Genomic DNA, 15000 nt, shown 5'->3' with positions numbered 1-15000 from the left:
CAAACTGTTTACATGCGAAAACGTTGTCTCACCTGCCAGGGTTACCCTACCTACCGAGGCGAGACAACTCGCCTCCCCGAGTTGTCTCGCTCACCTCATGCATGTAAACGGTTGAGAGAATTTTTTAAACAAATGAGTGGAAAAATATCTCGCCAAGGGTAACTTGGGGGGGGGGGGGGTTGTCTCGGGTACCCAAGACCATATAAACAGGCCCTAAGTTACCCTCCTACCACAGCAACCGTCATCTACGCTTACTTAGACTCGTTCTACCCTCATCTATCCTAAGTTAACCACGTTTACCCCTATCTACCCTAAGTTGGCCGCTTCACATCTCCCTGACCTTCATCTACCCCAAGTTAACCTCGTTCTACCACATTAACCCTCATCTACTCTAAGTTAAGAATGAAGGGGGTAGTTTTTAAAGAAACTGTGGTGCTGCGTCGGTGGGAAAGTAGTATACAAAAATTTGGTTTTATCAACGGAGTTGATAATGGAAATTGGCCACCGTACAGAGATTCTAAAAGCTGACGTTTCGAGCGTTAGCCCTTCGTCAGAGCGAATCGAGGAATTATGGGTTACGTGTGGTTTTTATAGTAGAGTAGGAGCTACGCTATTGGTGGTAACATGGCAACGTAAAAAATAGGAATATATTAGTAACATGAAAAGCGTTCGTTAATACCGTGAGGATTAAGGGTGCCGATTGGGAGATGAATTTTTGTTCCAGATTCTTGCGGCTTTCCGTCGTACCTAGATGTAGGAAAAGGCCGCAGATAGCTATGTGTTTTTTGGAGTGGTTAGGGAGATTAAAATGACGAGCGACTGGCTTAGATGTATCCTTGTCATTCATTCTCACCATCGCGAAGGTGTTCGTGGAATCGGTGCATGCATCTTAGCCAGAATTTGGAACAAAAATTCATCTTCCAAATTGGCACCCTTAATCCTCACGGTATTAACGAACGCTTTTCATTTAACTAATATATTCCTATTTTTCACGTTGCCATGTTACCACCAATAGCGTAGCTCCTACTCTACTATAAAAACTACACGTAACCCACAATTCCTCGCTTCGCTCTGACGAAGGGCTAACGCTCGAAACGTCAGCTTTTAGAATCTCTGTACGTTGGCCAATTTACATTATCAACTCCGTTGATAAAACAAAATTTTTGTATACTCTAAGTTAACCACGTTTACCCTCATCTACCTTAAGTTACCTTCTTTCTGCCAGAGCAACCGTCGTCTACACTAACCTAGCCTCGTTCTACCACGTTAACGCTTATATACTCTAAGCTAGCCCCCTTTAAAATAACCTACCCTAACGTTGGCCACTTTATACCTCGTTGAAATTCGTCTACCCAAAGTTAACCTCGTTCTACCACGTTAACTCTCATCTACTCTAAGTTAACCACATTTACCTTCGTCTGATCTTAGTTGGCCACTTTATACCTCGTTTCATTCCCATTTTTTACTAGAAGCACTAGAACACAACTTAAAAATACCGAGATTTTCAAGCCATTAACCTTTTTTTCCTTCAAAATTTCCACGGTACACAATGACGATCCGTTGTCGGTAAATTAATTACAGTATACTGAAATCATTTAGCAATGAACGGATCACCATGGTGTACCGTCGCAAATAAGGGTAAGAAAGGCGCTGCTGTGGTTTCTATTAATTAATTAATCTTGTTTACACATAGTAATTGCCACAATAGCTATAAATACGATTAACCTTCCTAGTTTTTTCAAAACACACGCCAAAATTATGACAAATTAGGGTAGACGAGGGTTAAAGTGGTATAACGAGGTTAAGTTGAAGTAGATGAGGGTCAACGAAAGGAAAATTGTCATCGCTGTGGCATCATGGAAACGATCGAGCATGAGTTGGTTGAGGTTGTGTGGTTTGTCATTTTTGGAATCAGGTGCATGTCTTTGTTGATAAGATCACTGGAAGCAGTTTAAGTTTTACCACCAAGGTTAAGCTCCTGGGTTGGATTCCGGAATTGGCACCCTTAATCCTCACGGTATTAACGAACGCTTTTCATTTAACTAATATATTCCTATTTTTCACGTTGCCATGTTACCACCAATAGCGTAGCTCCTACTCTACTATAAAAACTACACGTAACCCACAATTCCTCGCTTCGCTCTGACGAAGGGCTAACGCTCGAAACGTCAGCTTTTAGAATCTCTGTACGGTGGCCAATTTACATTATCAACTCCGTTGATAAAACAAATTTTTTGTATACTCTAAGTTAACCACGTTTACCCTCATCTACCTTAAGTTACCTTCTTTCTGCCAGAGCAACCGTCGTCTACACTAACCTAGCCTCGTTCTACCACGTTAACGCTTATATACTCTAAGCTAGCCCCCTTTAAAATAACCTACCCTAACGTTGGCCACTTTATACCTCGTTGAAATTCGTCTACCCAAAGTTAACCTCGTTCTACCACGTTAACTCTCATCTACTCTAAGTTAACCACATTTACCTTCGTCTGATCTTAGTTGGCCACTTTATACCTCGTTTCATTCCCATTTTTTACTAGAAGCACTAGAACACAACTTAAAAATACCGAGATTTTCAAGCCATTAACCTTTTTTTCCTTCAAAATTTCCACGGTACACAATGACGATCCGTTGTCGGTAAATTAATTACAGTATACTGAAATCATTTAGCAATGAACGGATCACCATGGTGTACCGTCGCAAATAAGGGTAAGAAAGGCGCTGCTGTGGTTTCTATTAATTAATTAATTCTGTTTACACATAGTAATTGCCACAATAGCTATAAATACGATTAACCTTCCTAGTTTTTTCAAAACACACGCCAAAATTATGACAAATTAGGGTAGACGAGGGTTAAAGTGGTATAACGAGGTTAAGTTGAAGTAGATGAGGGTCAACGAAAGGAAAATTGTCATCGCTGTGGCATCATGGAAACGATCGAGCATGAGTTGGTTGAGGTTGTGTGGTTTGTCATTTTTGGAATCAGGTGCATGTCTTTGTTGATAAGATCACTGGAAGCAGTTTAAGTTTTACCACCAAGGTTAAGCTCTTGGGTTGGATTCCGGAAGATGTTATTCAACTATCAAAGAATGTGGTTAATCTAGTTAACTGGACCTTAACGATTGCTCGTTTTTCAATTCATAAGGCTGCGGTTAATTTCAGAGTTAACAAGGAAGTAACCCCGATACTTTCAATTTTTGGAGCTATTGTTAAGTCAATTATCCGTTTTCAGTTTAAGGTTTATGTGTCAAAAGGAACGCAATATTTGTTTCCTGGAGTTTGGTGCATTGGATATGCATTTGTCAAACTGTAGAACAATGCGTTAGAATTTACGATGTAAGAGCTTATCAAGATTCTGCTTGTAACTAGTGTTTGATTAATGTATCTATTTCTTTTTACTTGTAAATAAAAAGCTCACTTTAGGCCTTTTTAGAGAGAGAAAAAAAAAAATAATAATGTATGGCTCAGGGACCGATTAATCTCTCCTTCTTTGGATCGAAAGTAGCACGGGGGAACCCAAACCGAGTTTTTGCCCTTTTTTTTTTCCTTAATACGTATTTTACGAATGCGCATGCGTTCTGTACTGGTGTGCTTACCACATGAACAAAAGCAAGGAAAAAATTCAGAAATATAGACTAGTTTTTATTACACTGATAGAGGCGCTACCGTAGTCAAGGGGTTGATCACGTATGGCACAGGGACCGATAAATCTCTCCCTCTTTGGATCGAAAGTAGCACGGGGGTCCCCAAACAGAGCTTTTGCAATTTTCTTTTTCTCAATACGTAATTTACGAATGCGCATGCGTTCTGTACTAGTGTGCTTACCACATGAACAAGAGCAAGGAAAAAAATTCAGAACTATAGACTATCCTTATTTTTTATTACACTAATAGAGGAGCTACCGGTTGTCAAGGGCTGCCTATGGTATCTCCAGAACATTCCGTGCCGAAATTTTTCGCGCCGCTCTGACTGTTAGCCCGCGAACGCGAACGCATTACAGTGAAATATACGTCTGCAGTGCAAAATGACACTTCTGTTTTTCCTGAGCGCTCAGCGCAATGCATTTCTGTCCGATACAAATAGGAAAGGAAGAAACAAGAGTCTGAATGAACTTAAGTAAATGGGCAGATATTGGGGTCTACATTCCTTTGACTCGATTAACTTGAGGCTGCACTCGTAAAAAAGGTCTCGAGTTTCTTCTGCCTCAATTCTTGACATATTGAAATTGACAACTGAGAGTTTTAGCGCGTCTACAATGACGCTGACATTTCACACAACGGAAGCCTCTCGAAGGTCCTTAAACTTTTTGTGGATGAATTTAAACTTACATTTACAGAAATGCAGAAGTTTCGCGTGTTCCAGAAATTTCAAGTTTACTCATTTTTTTCATATATATTTCATTCTCAATGTAGACTTTCTCAAAGCTATTTATGGTTCTATTTTAAAGTAGCCGGGCGTTTTGCTCATAGTAGTCGGCGGAAATCCCCGGCCCCCGGCCCTTAATGACAGCCCTGCCGACGGTATGTTACCTTTAGCAGGGCGCGTGCGCACACTTTTTAATCTGCGACTCCAGTGCTTACCATATGACAGATAACATGACTTTTCCCTTGAATACTTAATCCATCGAAAACTTACGATAAATTGACAAGGGCGACCTGGAGCTGTGGGTAGGAGTGGGATTTGGGTCATATGGTTTAGGGGCCGACATATCTCTCCCTCAATGCCGTACCGGGCGGAAGGTCGATATCAGAAAGCAGCGAAGGGCCAACTGCGTCCAAAAGCGATCGCACGGGCCGAAATCCTGGGATGACTCGTTTGTACCACGTTCCAGTGCCATGTCTGGAGGTACTGCGTTTTTCTCGCATGTTCCAACATTCCGTCAACCCATACTCTTTAGTACGTAAATATTCTGGCTCTGCTATACCTAGGCCTACCTGGTCTTCTGGAGACAGAGGTGAGAGATGGTTTCATGCAGACTAAAACGCCTAAAATGCTTTGTTGTGAACATGGCCTTTCTGTAGATGAATTCCAGGACCTACCGATAAAATTTGGGCAAGTTTTGAAAGCTAAAAACTTCAATGGATGCTGTATTTTTCTGGTAGGACTGGGTGGCCCGACACTTGTACAAACAAAGATCGGGGGTCTTCCCTTGTCATGGAATGGCAGAATTACCCAGCATTCTTTTTGGGCACGAAGGAGGCAACTGTTTGAGAATTCACGCGGAGACTGACCCTCGTCAAATGCATGGCTAAAGAGCGGCAAGAGGAAAAAGTAGTGAGAAGAAAATTTCCAGCCAAATACAGAGGAGTAGCCCTGGTGTGTGCTGTTAACGTAGACTTTTGATTTCTGAACAAGTCTTTATTATAGAAAATTCGCGACAAAGTAGTGCTTTCTTTCGCTGTTATACTCGCTACTGCAGCAAAACTGACCTTTCGTAATTTATTGTCAAAGAAACGGTATAATTCAAAATTTCCTCATATTAGTATATAAAGGTATGTTTTTTTTTTGAAAAACTAAAGTTTTCTTTCCCGTCCTCTTCTTATGCATGATCTTCGCGGAAATTACATTCTGTCTCTCAATAAATCTAGATCAACCAATTATGGCCTTAGTTCTTTTTCTTACGTATGAGCTAAGTTGCGGAATGCACTACCTGATTTTATCCGTACCTATGAGTTTACTGGTTTTAAAAGAGAATCCAGGGCCGCATTTTGTACAGCGGCTTTTTTTTTTAATTAATAAAAAGGGTACATGAGGGTAAACGTGGTTAACTTCTAGTGTATGAACGTTAACGTGGTAAAACGAGGTTAACTTGGGGGGGTGGGGGGGAAGGGGGAGTAGATGAAGATCAACGAGGTATAAAGCGGCCAAGTTATGCTAAATGAGGGTAAACGTGGTTAACTTAGAGTAGGTGGGGGTGTGGTAGAACGAGGTTAACCTGGGATAGATGAAGAGTAACGAGGTATAATATGGCCAACTTAAGGTACATGTGGGTAAACAAGTGACAAAGTGGCCAGCTTACGGTAGATGAGGGTAAAGGGCGTTCTCGTAGGCAAACATGGCAGACGGATGGTCTAAAAGGACTCTTGGTGTGGTATAATCCTCAAAGTTGTTATGTGTGGGACGTCTTATGGGCCTAACATGAACGCTAAGCCAGACTACTCGCTCCAGGGTCCAGCCCACTAGCCTTGAGGCCACCGCGGTGCCCACTTTATATTTAAGGGTATTTTTAAGCCGGGAATGAATATGCAGTAATTTGAAATCCAAAAAGAAATTAGGGGTAACCACGTATTTTTCAAAGATAATTGATCAACAAGAAGCTTAATTATCTCTGAAAAATGCACGGTTATCTCCAATTTTCTTTTTGGAAACCAAGAGCATTTGTGAGGTTCAGTTTGTTGAGAATCGAACTAGTATGCGGGAGGTCATGGGGTTAAACCCCGGATGGACCAACATTGAAGATCTTAAAATAACTGAGTAGGAAGTGCTGCGTTTGTTATAACATCTACAAAATGGTTTGACTTTTATGGCAGCGGGTCTAAAATGCTGGTAACTGGTTGCTGCCAGTGGTGGCCTTGTAATAAGCTCACTATCAATAATAATTGGAACTTCGCTTTGTTGTGTCAACCTCACAGCATACGTTGTCAAACTCAAATAAACAGAATAACTACAAAATAATACTTTGACCCATTGACTGAATTACCCCCCACTAACCCCCCATCCTTAATTACTCCCCACTGATGGGTAAAATCATCTGGTGTCAGACAGTAAAATCTGTTAAAGTGTATACCACAGATTTTCCTTTATTTACTCAATCAAAACATCATGGCTTTCTGAGATAAAAGCAATAATTGAAAATAATATTCCATACCAATTTTCCTTCCCTGTCCTTCAGGCTTTTTAAAAATTGGAATTTTCACGTCCTGTGGGGTACAAAACCGTGCTAGGAAGGAGACTGGGGATAGCAGAACTGTGACATCAAAACAAGAATGCAATATTTCCAGGGCCTAAATTTTCCTTTTTTTAGATGCAGAAGTTGCTGCAGAACTGCTTCTTACATGCATTGTAATTGGTAGCAATAATGAAATGCGACAAAAGAACGAAAAGTTTGTCCCTAAAAATTCCTGCGTTCTTGTTTTGACATCACAGTTCTGCTATCTCCAGTCTCCTTTAATACTAGAGCGGTTTTCTACCCCACTGAAAGTGAAAATTCCTATTTTTTTTAAAAGGCTAAAGGACACAAAAGGAAAATCGGTAGGTGATTTGTTTTAATCTCTGAAAACCATGATGTTTCAATATTATTGAGTAAATAAAGAAAAATCAAGAGAAAATGGGTTGCGACCAGCCACAATAATCAGGTGATACATAAACAACAAAGCTTCACAAAATATCGGTACTCTACTCAGTTTCTCAAATACAGCAGAATCCTATGGACAGGATTGTCTATTGGACAAATAGTTTAGTGTCAGCAATTCCCTTGAAAACACAGCACTGAATAATGGTTGTCTCCTTCCTTTAGAGTTCATGGGATGCATTGCAAATTAGGGAGGAATTGGCTGTTCTTGATAATCTTAGTCAAGTGCTTGCTTGGAAAAATGAACGAAGCATAATGAACCATATCAGCAAGCCAGATATCTCCTTAAAAAGCCTGTCATTGACTTTCTTGCCATAATTGTTCAAAACTCGATACCTGACAAACCTGACAACAAAGAAAACAATTCAATAAATTATTCAGCTTAAACACAGATACCCAACACAAGTATAAGAAGGGATTTTCACCTTGCAAATGATACACAAGGTTTTAAGGGGTTCACTTTTCAATAAAAATAATAGTTTTCAGCAATGAATATTGGAAATAATTTGGCTCATTACTAGTTTTTCCATACCTGTGCTTGCGATTGCTAGTCAACCAAATCTAATGACTATTATGCCTTGCTTGCAATTTTTTTTCCTCAGCTTATTGCCGGCTGCATGTATTTCATTTGCATTATGATTGTCTATGCCTGATGAAGGGGTTTCAATAACTTAACTCATTTCCTTACTTGAAGTTATGTCTAAAGCAATACATCATTTCAAAGCTTATAAAATTATATTTGCTAAAAAAAATTAACTCTTCACCAAAAAGGTATTGTTTATACTTTAATAAAAGTACTTGAATGTGTGTTTTGCACATTTAGAATTTGCTAAATTTCGTTTTGAAAGCGCTTTGTTCTGCTGTAAGTGCACTGAGAATTATTTGGCCAAAGATAATCATTAAATTATATAAGCAACAACATACATAATTTTGTAAGCAACTGGCAATGGTGGATTAGTAGATGGCTGTGACTGTAACATGAACCCTTACACCTGATCCTGCTAGTGGGATACATAAACAGACAGCGGTAAGGGATCCTATGGCAGTGGACCACCGGTAACCAGCTTTTATTGAAATACCAGCATATGTGAATAGGCATTTATAAGTAACTCAATTGGTTTCATTTTTGTACCGTTGCTTGCAACTACACGGTCCACACACTTGACAAAAACATGTTCTGCTGGCCAGTCAAAATTCAAAGTTTTGACAATCAAACTTCAAAAGTTACCCGCCCACTTTGGAACATTTTGGCGCCACTCCGCACACACTTCACCGGAAGCAAAGTCAGCAACGCGTACGAGCATTTTGTCTTTTGCAGTTTTGAACACCTTGCTTGAAATTCCTACCTTGCTTTTCTGTCGTAAACACCATGTCTTGCCAAACGGCAAATAAATCAGCTACGATCATTTGCACAACTGGCGCCAAAACGTTCCCAAGTGGGCAGGTAAACTTTGAAGTTTGAATGTCAAAACGTTGAAATTTGATTGGCTGGCAGAACATGTTTTGTCACTTGTGTCGACAGGTAGTTGCAAGTGACGGTAATGTAAAATTGAATAAATAAATTTCAATTTCCTCCTTACCAAGATGTCTAGCATCATTCACAGCCCATGCAATGCAATAATGTGAAAGAAGCTGATGCAAAAGATCCACTTCATCAAGGAATTCTATTCGCTCTATTCTAGTTGAAAAACAAAGCACCTTTTGACATTATTGATTAAATAATAAAATTCATTACCAGGCATTGACTGTTTTGCATGGAAACTCAGGCTATGAAGAGTAAACTTCAATCTTACTTCATTCAAATTCCACATAATTAGTAACAGGAAAACCAGGCAAGTTCCAAACTTGATACCGTACTTTCTTTTGATAATGATGACAATGACAAGGACTTTTATGATGACGACGATGATGATGATGATGCCATGTCTAAGATTCATGGTACTTTGCATGCATGAATTTGACTGTGTTTCACAAAAAAATTAATGTCTCCTAAGCCTTAGTACTTCTTGATTAGGGTCCTTGTTAACCCACACTTATTTGAGAAGAGTAGGGGATGGAGTCACCAGTGTTGTGGCTTTCCTGATCTGACTCAAGAAGTGGCCAGCTTGGCAGTGATGTCTCTAAAAAAGCCTATGGTGTACATGAGGAAAACTGGGCAGAAACAGCCAAAAGCCAAAAAGGGACTTTGACGAGTGCTGGAATGTGTAGATGCAGATGTTGCAGGTCATTTTGTTCCTTAGGTTAAATTGCAACCAAACTAACCTAAGATCATTTTGTTTTAACCTAGGTTGACTTGTTTCAACCTAGGTCAGTTTAGGCCAGGTACAAAACACAGGTCACAGGTCATTGTTTTACCAATACAGAAACAACCCTAACCATTTACAATGCTAACATTAGTCCAAAAACTTTTGTTTCGGTCCAAATAGGCTTAAGGTTATATTTAATGAACGCTTTAAAAGGATACTATCAGTACTATCTGTATTCATTTTGTCAAACAATGACCTTAGACCTGTGTTTTGTACCTGTTCAAAACTGACCGAGGTTGAAACAACTTGATCTAGGTTGTAACAAAATAACCTAGTTTGGTTCCAAGTTAACCTAAGGAACAAAATGACTTGCAACATAGACACCTCAAATGCCCTTAGGATGACGTCCCCACTTGATGAGTAAAATCGTCTGGCGTTAGAGACAGAGTACAGTGCAAAATCTGTCAAGTCTCGTTCCCAGAGGTCAGTGGGTTAAGGTCATGTTCAGGGGGTGACTTTGTGACAAGTACACAAACCAACATGAATATCATTATGCAGCTGTATTGGACAACTAGAGCTCTGATAAAGAGGGGGACATTGAGGGTTGCCCAATACCGCATTTCCGCATCAAAAATTGGCAAATACCGAAATACTGCATTTAGAAACAGTTAAATACCGAAACTGAAATTAATGTTATACATTTTCTTCTCCATGTTGCTCTGCGCACGCGGATTACCTCTGTCAGTACAGCAAATGATTGTTAAAATGAATCGTGCTTGTTAAGTGTGATCTCTCACCCAGGAGGAAGGTTGCAGAGTTTCAATTTCTTTTCCTCTGGAGCAACTGGAAGTCTGATAATTCCATGATGTAATTAATTTTGTACACCAAATACTGTGTTCAACCAAAACATACAAGAACCGCTCTCCAAAGGGTTTGATCACATCGCAACTCCGAACTTGTCGGACTACAATTTCCATTTTCTGCAGACCCCAATGTCCCCCTCGATAATGCGATTATAATGATAATGATAATGATAATGAGAGCACATCATCTTTGCGGAAGTTATATTTCATCAAAGGTGGAAATACAAAACCTTGTTCGGTCTTCGAAAGGCAAGCAGTTATAAACATTCATCATGTCCAGAGCTTCTGCTTTCTCCCAGTTGTTAGACAGGAATCTTTGCTTCTGTTGAAGGGATTTCAAATGGAGAGAAAGTTCTAATCATCAGAGTCCTAAAAAAGCTTCTAACATCTTGTATCATGGTGAAGCAAGATCAGTTCATAATGATTTCAATAATCTCAGCAAGGGGATGGGTCCCTTGATTCCAAGTTACTCACATGTGATTCAATATCTGGGCAAGCCATTGCTCCAAGAAGTTCACAGTTTCTACCCTACAATTTGAAGATTGGGATGTTAAAACTAGTGCTTGCAATGATAATAATAATAATAATAATTTTAGCGATTAAACTATGTATACTATGAAACACTTAACTTTGATGGACACTTTACTTTAACAAAATTTCCAAAGAGTTTACCAAGCGTTGGTCTCATGTACTGTTCATGACCAAATTTGCATACTTTATATATGCAGGACTGGATGAAATCAGGGGCTAGCACTCCCTGCAGCTTGTTTGTTTTGCGATCCAGGTTGTGTTTCATGAATAAATGGCAAAAAACATGTACATCAGGTTTAAACTCTCATTAGTTTTGATAATCGTAAATCCACTCCCCCTTCAAATTCAATTCAATTTCTTTATGTTGGCCTTGTTAAGGATGATGCCTTGTAATTCAAACCAAGGTATTTTTGCCCTGGTTTATGATTATGCAGGAAATGTAGATCTTAACAAGTGTTGTTGAAATTCAAAAAGAAAATTGGGGGTAACCATGCATAATTCGTGAATAATATATGTAACAAGCTTTAAAATACAAAGCATTGTATGGCGTTCTTTCTCAAATAACGAAGCTTAATTATCTCTCAAAAATGCACAGTTACCCCCAATTTTCTTTTTGGATAGCAAGAGTACTTACTAAGATCTACTTTCTCTGAATTGTTTTAAACAGTGCAAAAATATCCCTGAATTAGTAAGCATCACTGATAGGAAACCCGAGTATCTCCAGATGCGCAGAACATATGCGTAAACATTATTATAGTAGGCACTGTCCTTAACTCTCTAGGGGTAACTCTAGGCCAGTCAATGCTACTGAGGTAAAGATAAGCTGTGACCATGAGGAGCAGAGAGTCTCAAAACCTACCCTGAGATTCTGTATCATTACTTGGCCAAACCTGTCCTGCAAATTCACCTGTGAAAATAAATTGAATTTAATAATTTTCCAGGTATAATAACATTACCAATAAGCAGCTAATTACATAGAATCTAGAATGATAACAGAAAGAACTTATTGATCAAACTCCTTACTTGTTCATAGTTAATGAAAAGAGCTGTTTTAAAATTTTCTCCAGCCCAGCTAATAATAGCTGCCGAAATTTCAGGCTTCAAGTAAACTAAGACACACTCAGTAATAAACACTGTTGGAAGACTGAAAGGCAATGAAAATGGCAAAAATATTATTATTAATTCATTAATAATGGCTTTTGTTAAAACCATAGTAATAATTATTATTGTCCATTGTTCTCAGTCCAAATGATCACCTTTGGCATGCAACATTATGCAATAAGGGAACAACTTGAACTTTACTTAGTCTAGTAAAATAAAAGATTAAGTCCACACCTAAAGAGGTTAAGAACTTGAGGGAAGCAGCATGGGCCAGTAGAGTTATGGTAGTGGATAGGAATCAAATGCCCTGGGCCCCGGTTGTTCGAAAGCCGATTAACTTAATCCAGGATTAGCGTTAATATTTGTTTCATGTTTTCAACTTTTTGGTGAAAATTTCTTTTGCTTATTTTTGTTTTTCAAGATTGACTTCTTCTAATGTAACGTTTTGCCGAATATCAGCGTTGAACAGCATTTGGGAGTAGAGAAATAAACTCTTTGGTTAATTTTTAATCTGGGATTAGTGTTAACCGGCTTTTGAACAACTGGGGCGGCCTGGCCCGGTTTCAATACACTCAGTCAGGGTGCGACAAGAAGGCTGTATGGACAATAGCCCGGGGCTAGTGAAACAACATTTTGGGCTAGCACTTTCTTATTGCAGGTTGCCCAACGAGCAAGCCTCATTTGACACAGGAGTGTGGCATTGTTGGTTTTTTTTTCTGATGCAAATTAACTTCTGACCAGACATTAGTATTTTTTTCCACATTTACTTTCTTTCTAAGCACCTTAATAATTAACAAAAGAGCTTCCGGTAAGCTCTGCCAATAATATACCCTCATGAATATACTTTTATGTATGCATGTGACACTAACGACAAAATCATTGCTTACAAAGTTGGACTGGAGCTGTTACCTTTTGTCAACTCCAACTTTGTTTAATTTGCTTTCAAGAACACTGATATCTCTTAAATCACATGCTAATAGATGGTAGTATCTAGAATGAACCTCATTGCCATCTGAAAACAGCAAAAGTACTGTATTAACTTTGACAGAGTGACAAAAAAGAGAATGTGAGATCAGGCTGCAGTTTTAAGGGAAATTATGTACCATAGAACTCTGGTTAAAAGGGAGTATAAAACAACACAATATGCATAAGAGTGGTCCCAGGCCAAAAACATGAACTCCAAACCAGATTTTCACACGAATTGTCAAAGCCAACGCTGGTGTGAGGAAGTGCAAATCTGCATATATATAGATACATAATATACATCTCCCTGCAAACAGGCTGTCCATTTGGATATTAGAAAATGTCTGCAAATGTTTGCAGGAACTTGATTTCAGTACATAGGGAACCTTGTGGTTATTATGCTACAGATATGTAACTGGAGATACAGTATGATTGAAGACGAATTCTTTTTTAAAGAATGAACCCAAAGTGAGCGTATCTGTAGTCTAAAAGCCACACAAAGAGAGGAACTAACCAATATTTAATCCATCCTCTTCGCTAAAGACTTCTTGGAGTTTCCGCCTTGTCCTGAACAGCCAAATCAATATGTTAGGAGAGTATTTATTAATTTTTATCACTGAGCATTTTCTTGTTTTGTCCTTTTGCTGAATGTTACCTTATGCTGTAGCACTTTCTGCTCGTCACAGTTCCAAAGTCTACTTCAATACACAGCTTTGGTGTTAGGCCTTTCTCCTTTACTTGGCAGAAGAAAAAATTAAGAACTTTACGGTACTTGACTAGCAACTACTTTACTATGAACAACAGAATGAAAAATGTTATCATTACAACCCCCTTCTACAATTTCATTACCAGTGTCAGTGACGCAACAATGAGAATTGACAACCTGTCTGACAAATCCCTCACCACCAAAGGGCCAATTGATACCCACAAAATATCTGAACTTTCTCACCTTTAAAAGCCAAAAGAGGGAATCAAAACCTGCCCCAAGGTTCACAACCTGGCAATTGCATTCTGTCTGTGATAAAAACTGATCCAGAAGGATTCGCATGCCTTTGACACGAGCGTAGTAACCTGAATAGATAGTTGATAATTAATAATATTATTGCTATTATATTGAATAAAGATAAATCAAAATAAAATTTTAAAAAAAAATTACATTTGTGTTTGATAGGCCGATAAACTGATAACCTGGTTGTCGCATGAGACTTTCCCCAACCCTCCATAATCATCAATGTTCAAACAGCTTATTCTTGGAAGACAATCAAAAATTATTATTGAAGAGCTCCAGCCACAGCTGACCATTTGGGGCAGATTTTTTGATGCTATTAAAGAAAGCATATCCAATATAATATAATACACAAGTGGCATTAGAGGCTGAACTTCAATGACAAAACAAATGACATCATGTGGCATATGGATTTGAGAAACAAAGTTCCTGCCTTTTCACCAAAATGGAGACTGTCATGTTGGACACATTAATAGTGACAGAGGTGACGATCTGAGAAAAGCCTGTGCTGTACACCTAAGTGTGTCACAATAAGTCGTCTTTCACTGCCTTTTCACCAAAATGGAGTCATGTTGGACACATTAATAGCGACAGAGGTGACGATGTGATAGAAGCCTCTGCTGTACACCTAAGTGTGTCACAATAATTAGTCCTTTTTCACTGATGAAATAATTCCAAAAAGGGGAAAAAATTACTATAAAAATTCATGCCACACATGGTACTAAACAAGAATCCCCCCCAGCCACTCCCCACTCCACAGACCTCTCAAGTCTCAGGATTTTGTTGTGAGACTCATGGTTTTCAGTTCAATCTCACCGTCTCACGACGAGACAGACAAATTTCACGATAGATAGAGGCACAAGCTGAAAGAATAATTTTTTTTGTGTGTAATTTCATTTTTTGCTTGCTTAGGTGAGTTTCTTGCGTCAATTTGGTGCA

General features: G+C 38.9%; 1 protein-coding gene across 4 annotated transcripts in view; it reads right to left on the bottom strand.

The window, feature by feature from the left end:
• Positions 1-5284: 5284 nt before the first annotated feature.
• The window catches only part of LOC137970496 (leucine carboxyl methyltransferase 1-like), an 11089-nt gene continuing 1373 nt past the window's right edge, over positions 5285-15000 (bottom strand). The window contains exons 1-11 of one of the 4 annotated variants that reach the window (XM_068817017.1): positions 14212-15000; positions 14005-14126; positions 13711-13787; positions 13570-13622; positions 13002-13104; positions 12015-12135; positions 11851-11898; positions 10935-10988; positions 10691-10782; positions 8932-9029; positions 5285-7696 (exon numbers count right to left, since the gene is read on the bottom strand). The exon at positions 14212-15000 is cut by the window's right edge and continues 607 nt beyond it. In XM_068817017.1, coding sequence (XP_068673118.1) covers positions 7674-7696; positions 8932-9029; positions 10691-10782; positions 10935-10988; positions 11851-11898; positions 12015-12135; positions 13002-13104; positions 13570-13622; positions 13711-13787; positions 14005-14126; positions 14212-14284 — 864 coding nt within the window. In that variant the 5' untranslated portion in view covers positions 14285-15000 and the 3' untranslated portion in view covers positions 5285-7673. The remainder of the gene's footprint in view (positions 7697-8931; positions 9030-10690; positions 10783-10934; positions 10989-11850; positions 11899-12014; positions 12136-13001; positions 13105-13569; positions 13623-13710; positions 13788-14004; positions 14127-14211) is intronic. The other 3 variants (XM_068817018.1, XR_011116819.1, XM_068817016.1) reach the window with 3 other exon arrangements.

Source organism: Montipora foliosa, chromosome 9, assembly GCF_036669935.1.
Source record: "Montipora foliosa isolate CH-2021 chromosome 9, ASM3666993v2, whole genome shotgun sequence".
NCBI classification, from domain to species: Eukaryota; Metazoa; Cnidaria; class Anthozoa; order Scleractinia; family Acroporidae; genus Montipora; species Montipora foliosa.
Note: the sequence above shows the minus strand (reverse complement) of the source record. Positions and strands in the feature narration are given on the sequence as shown.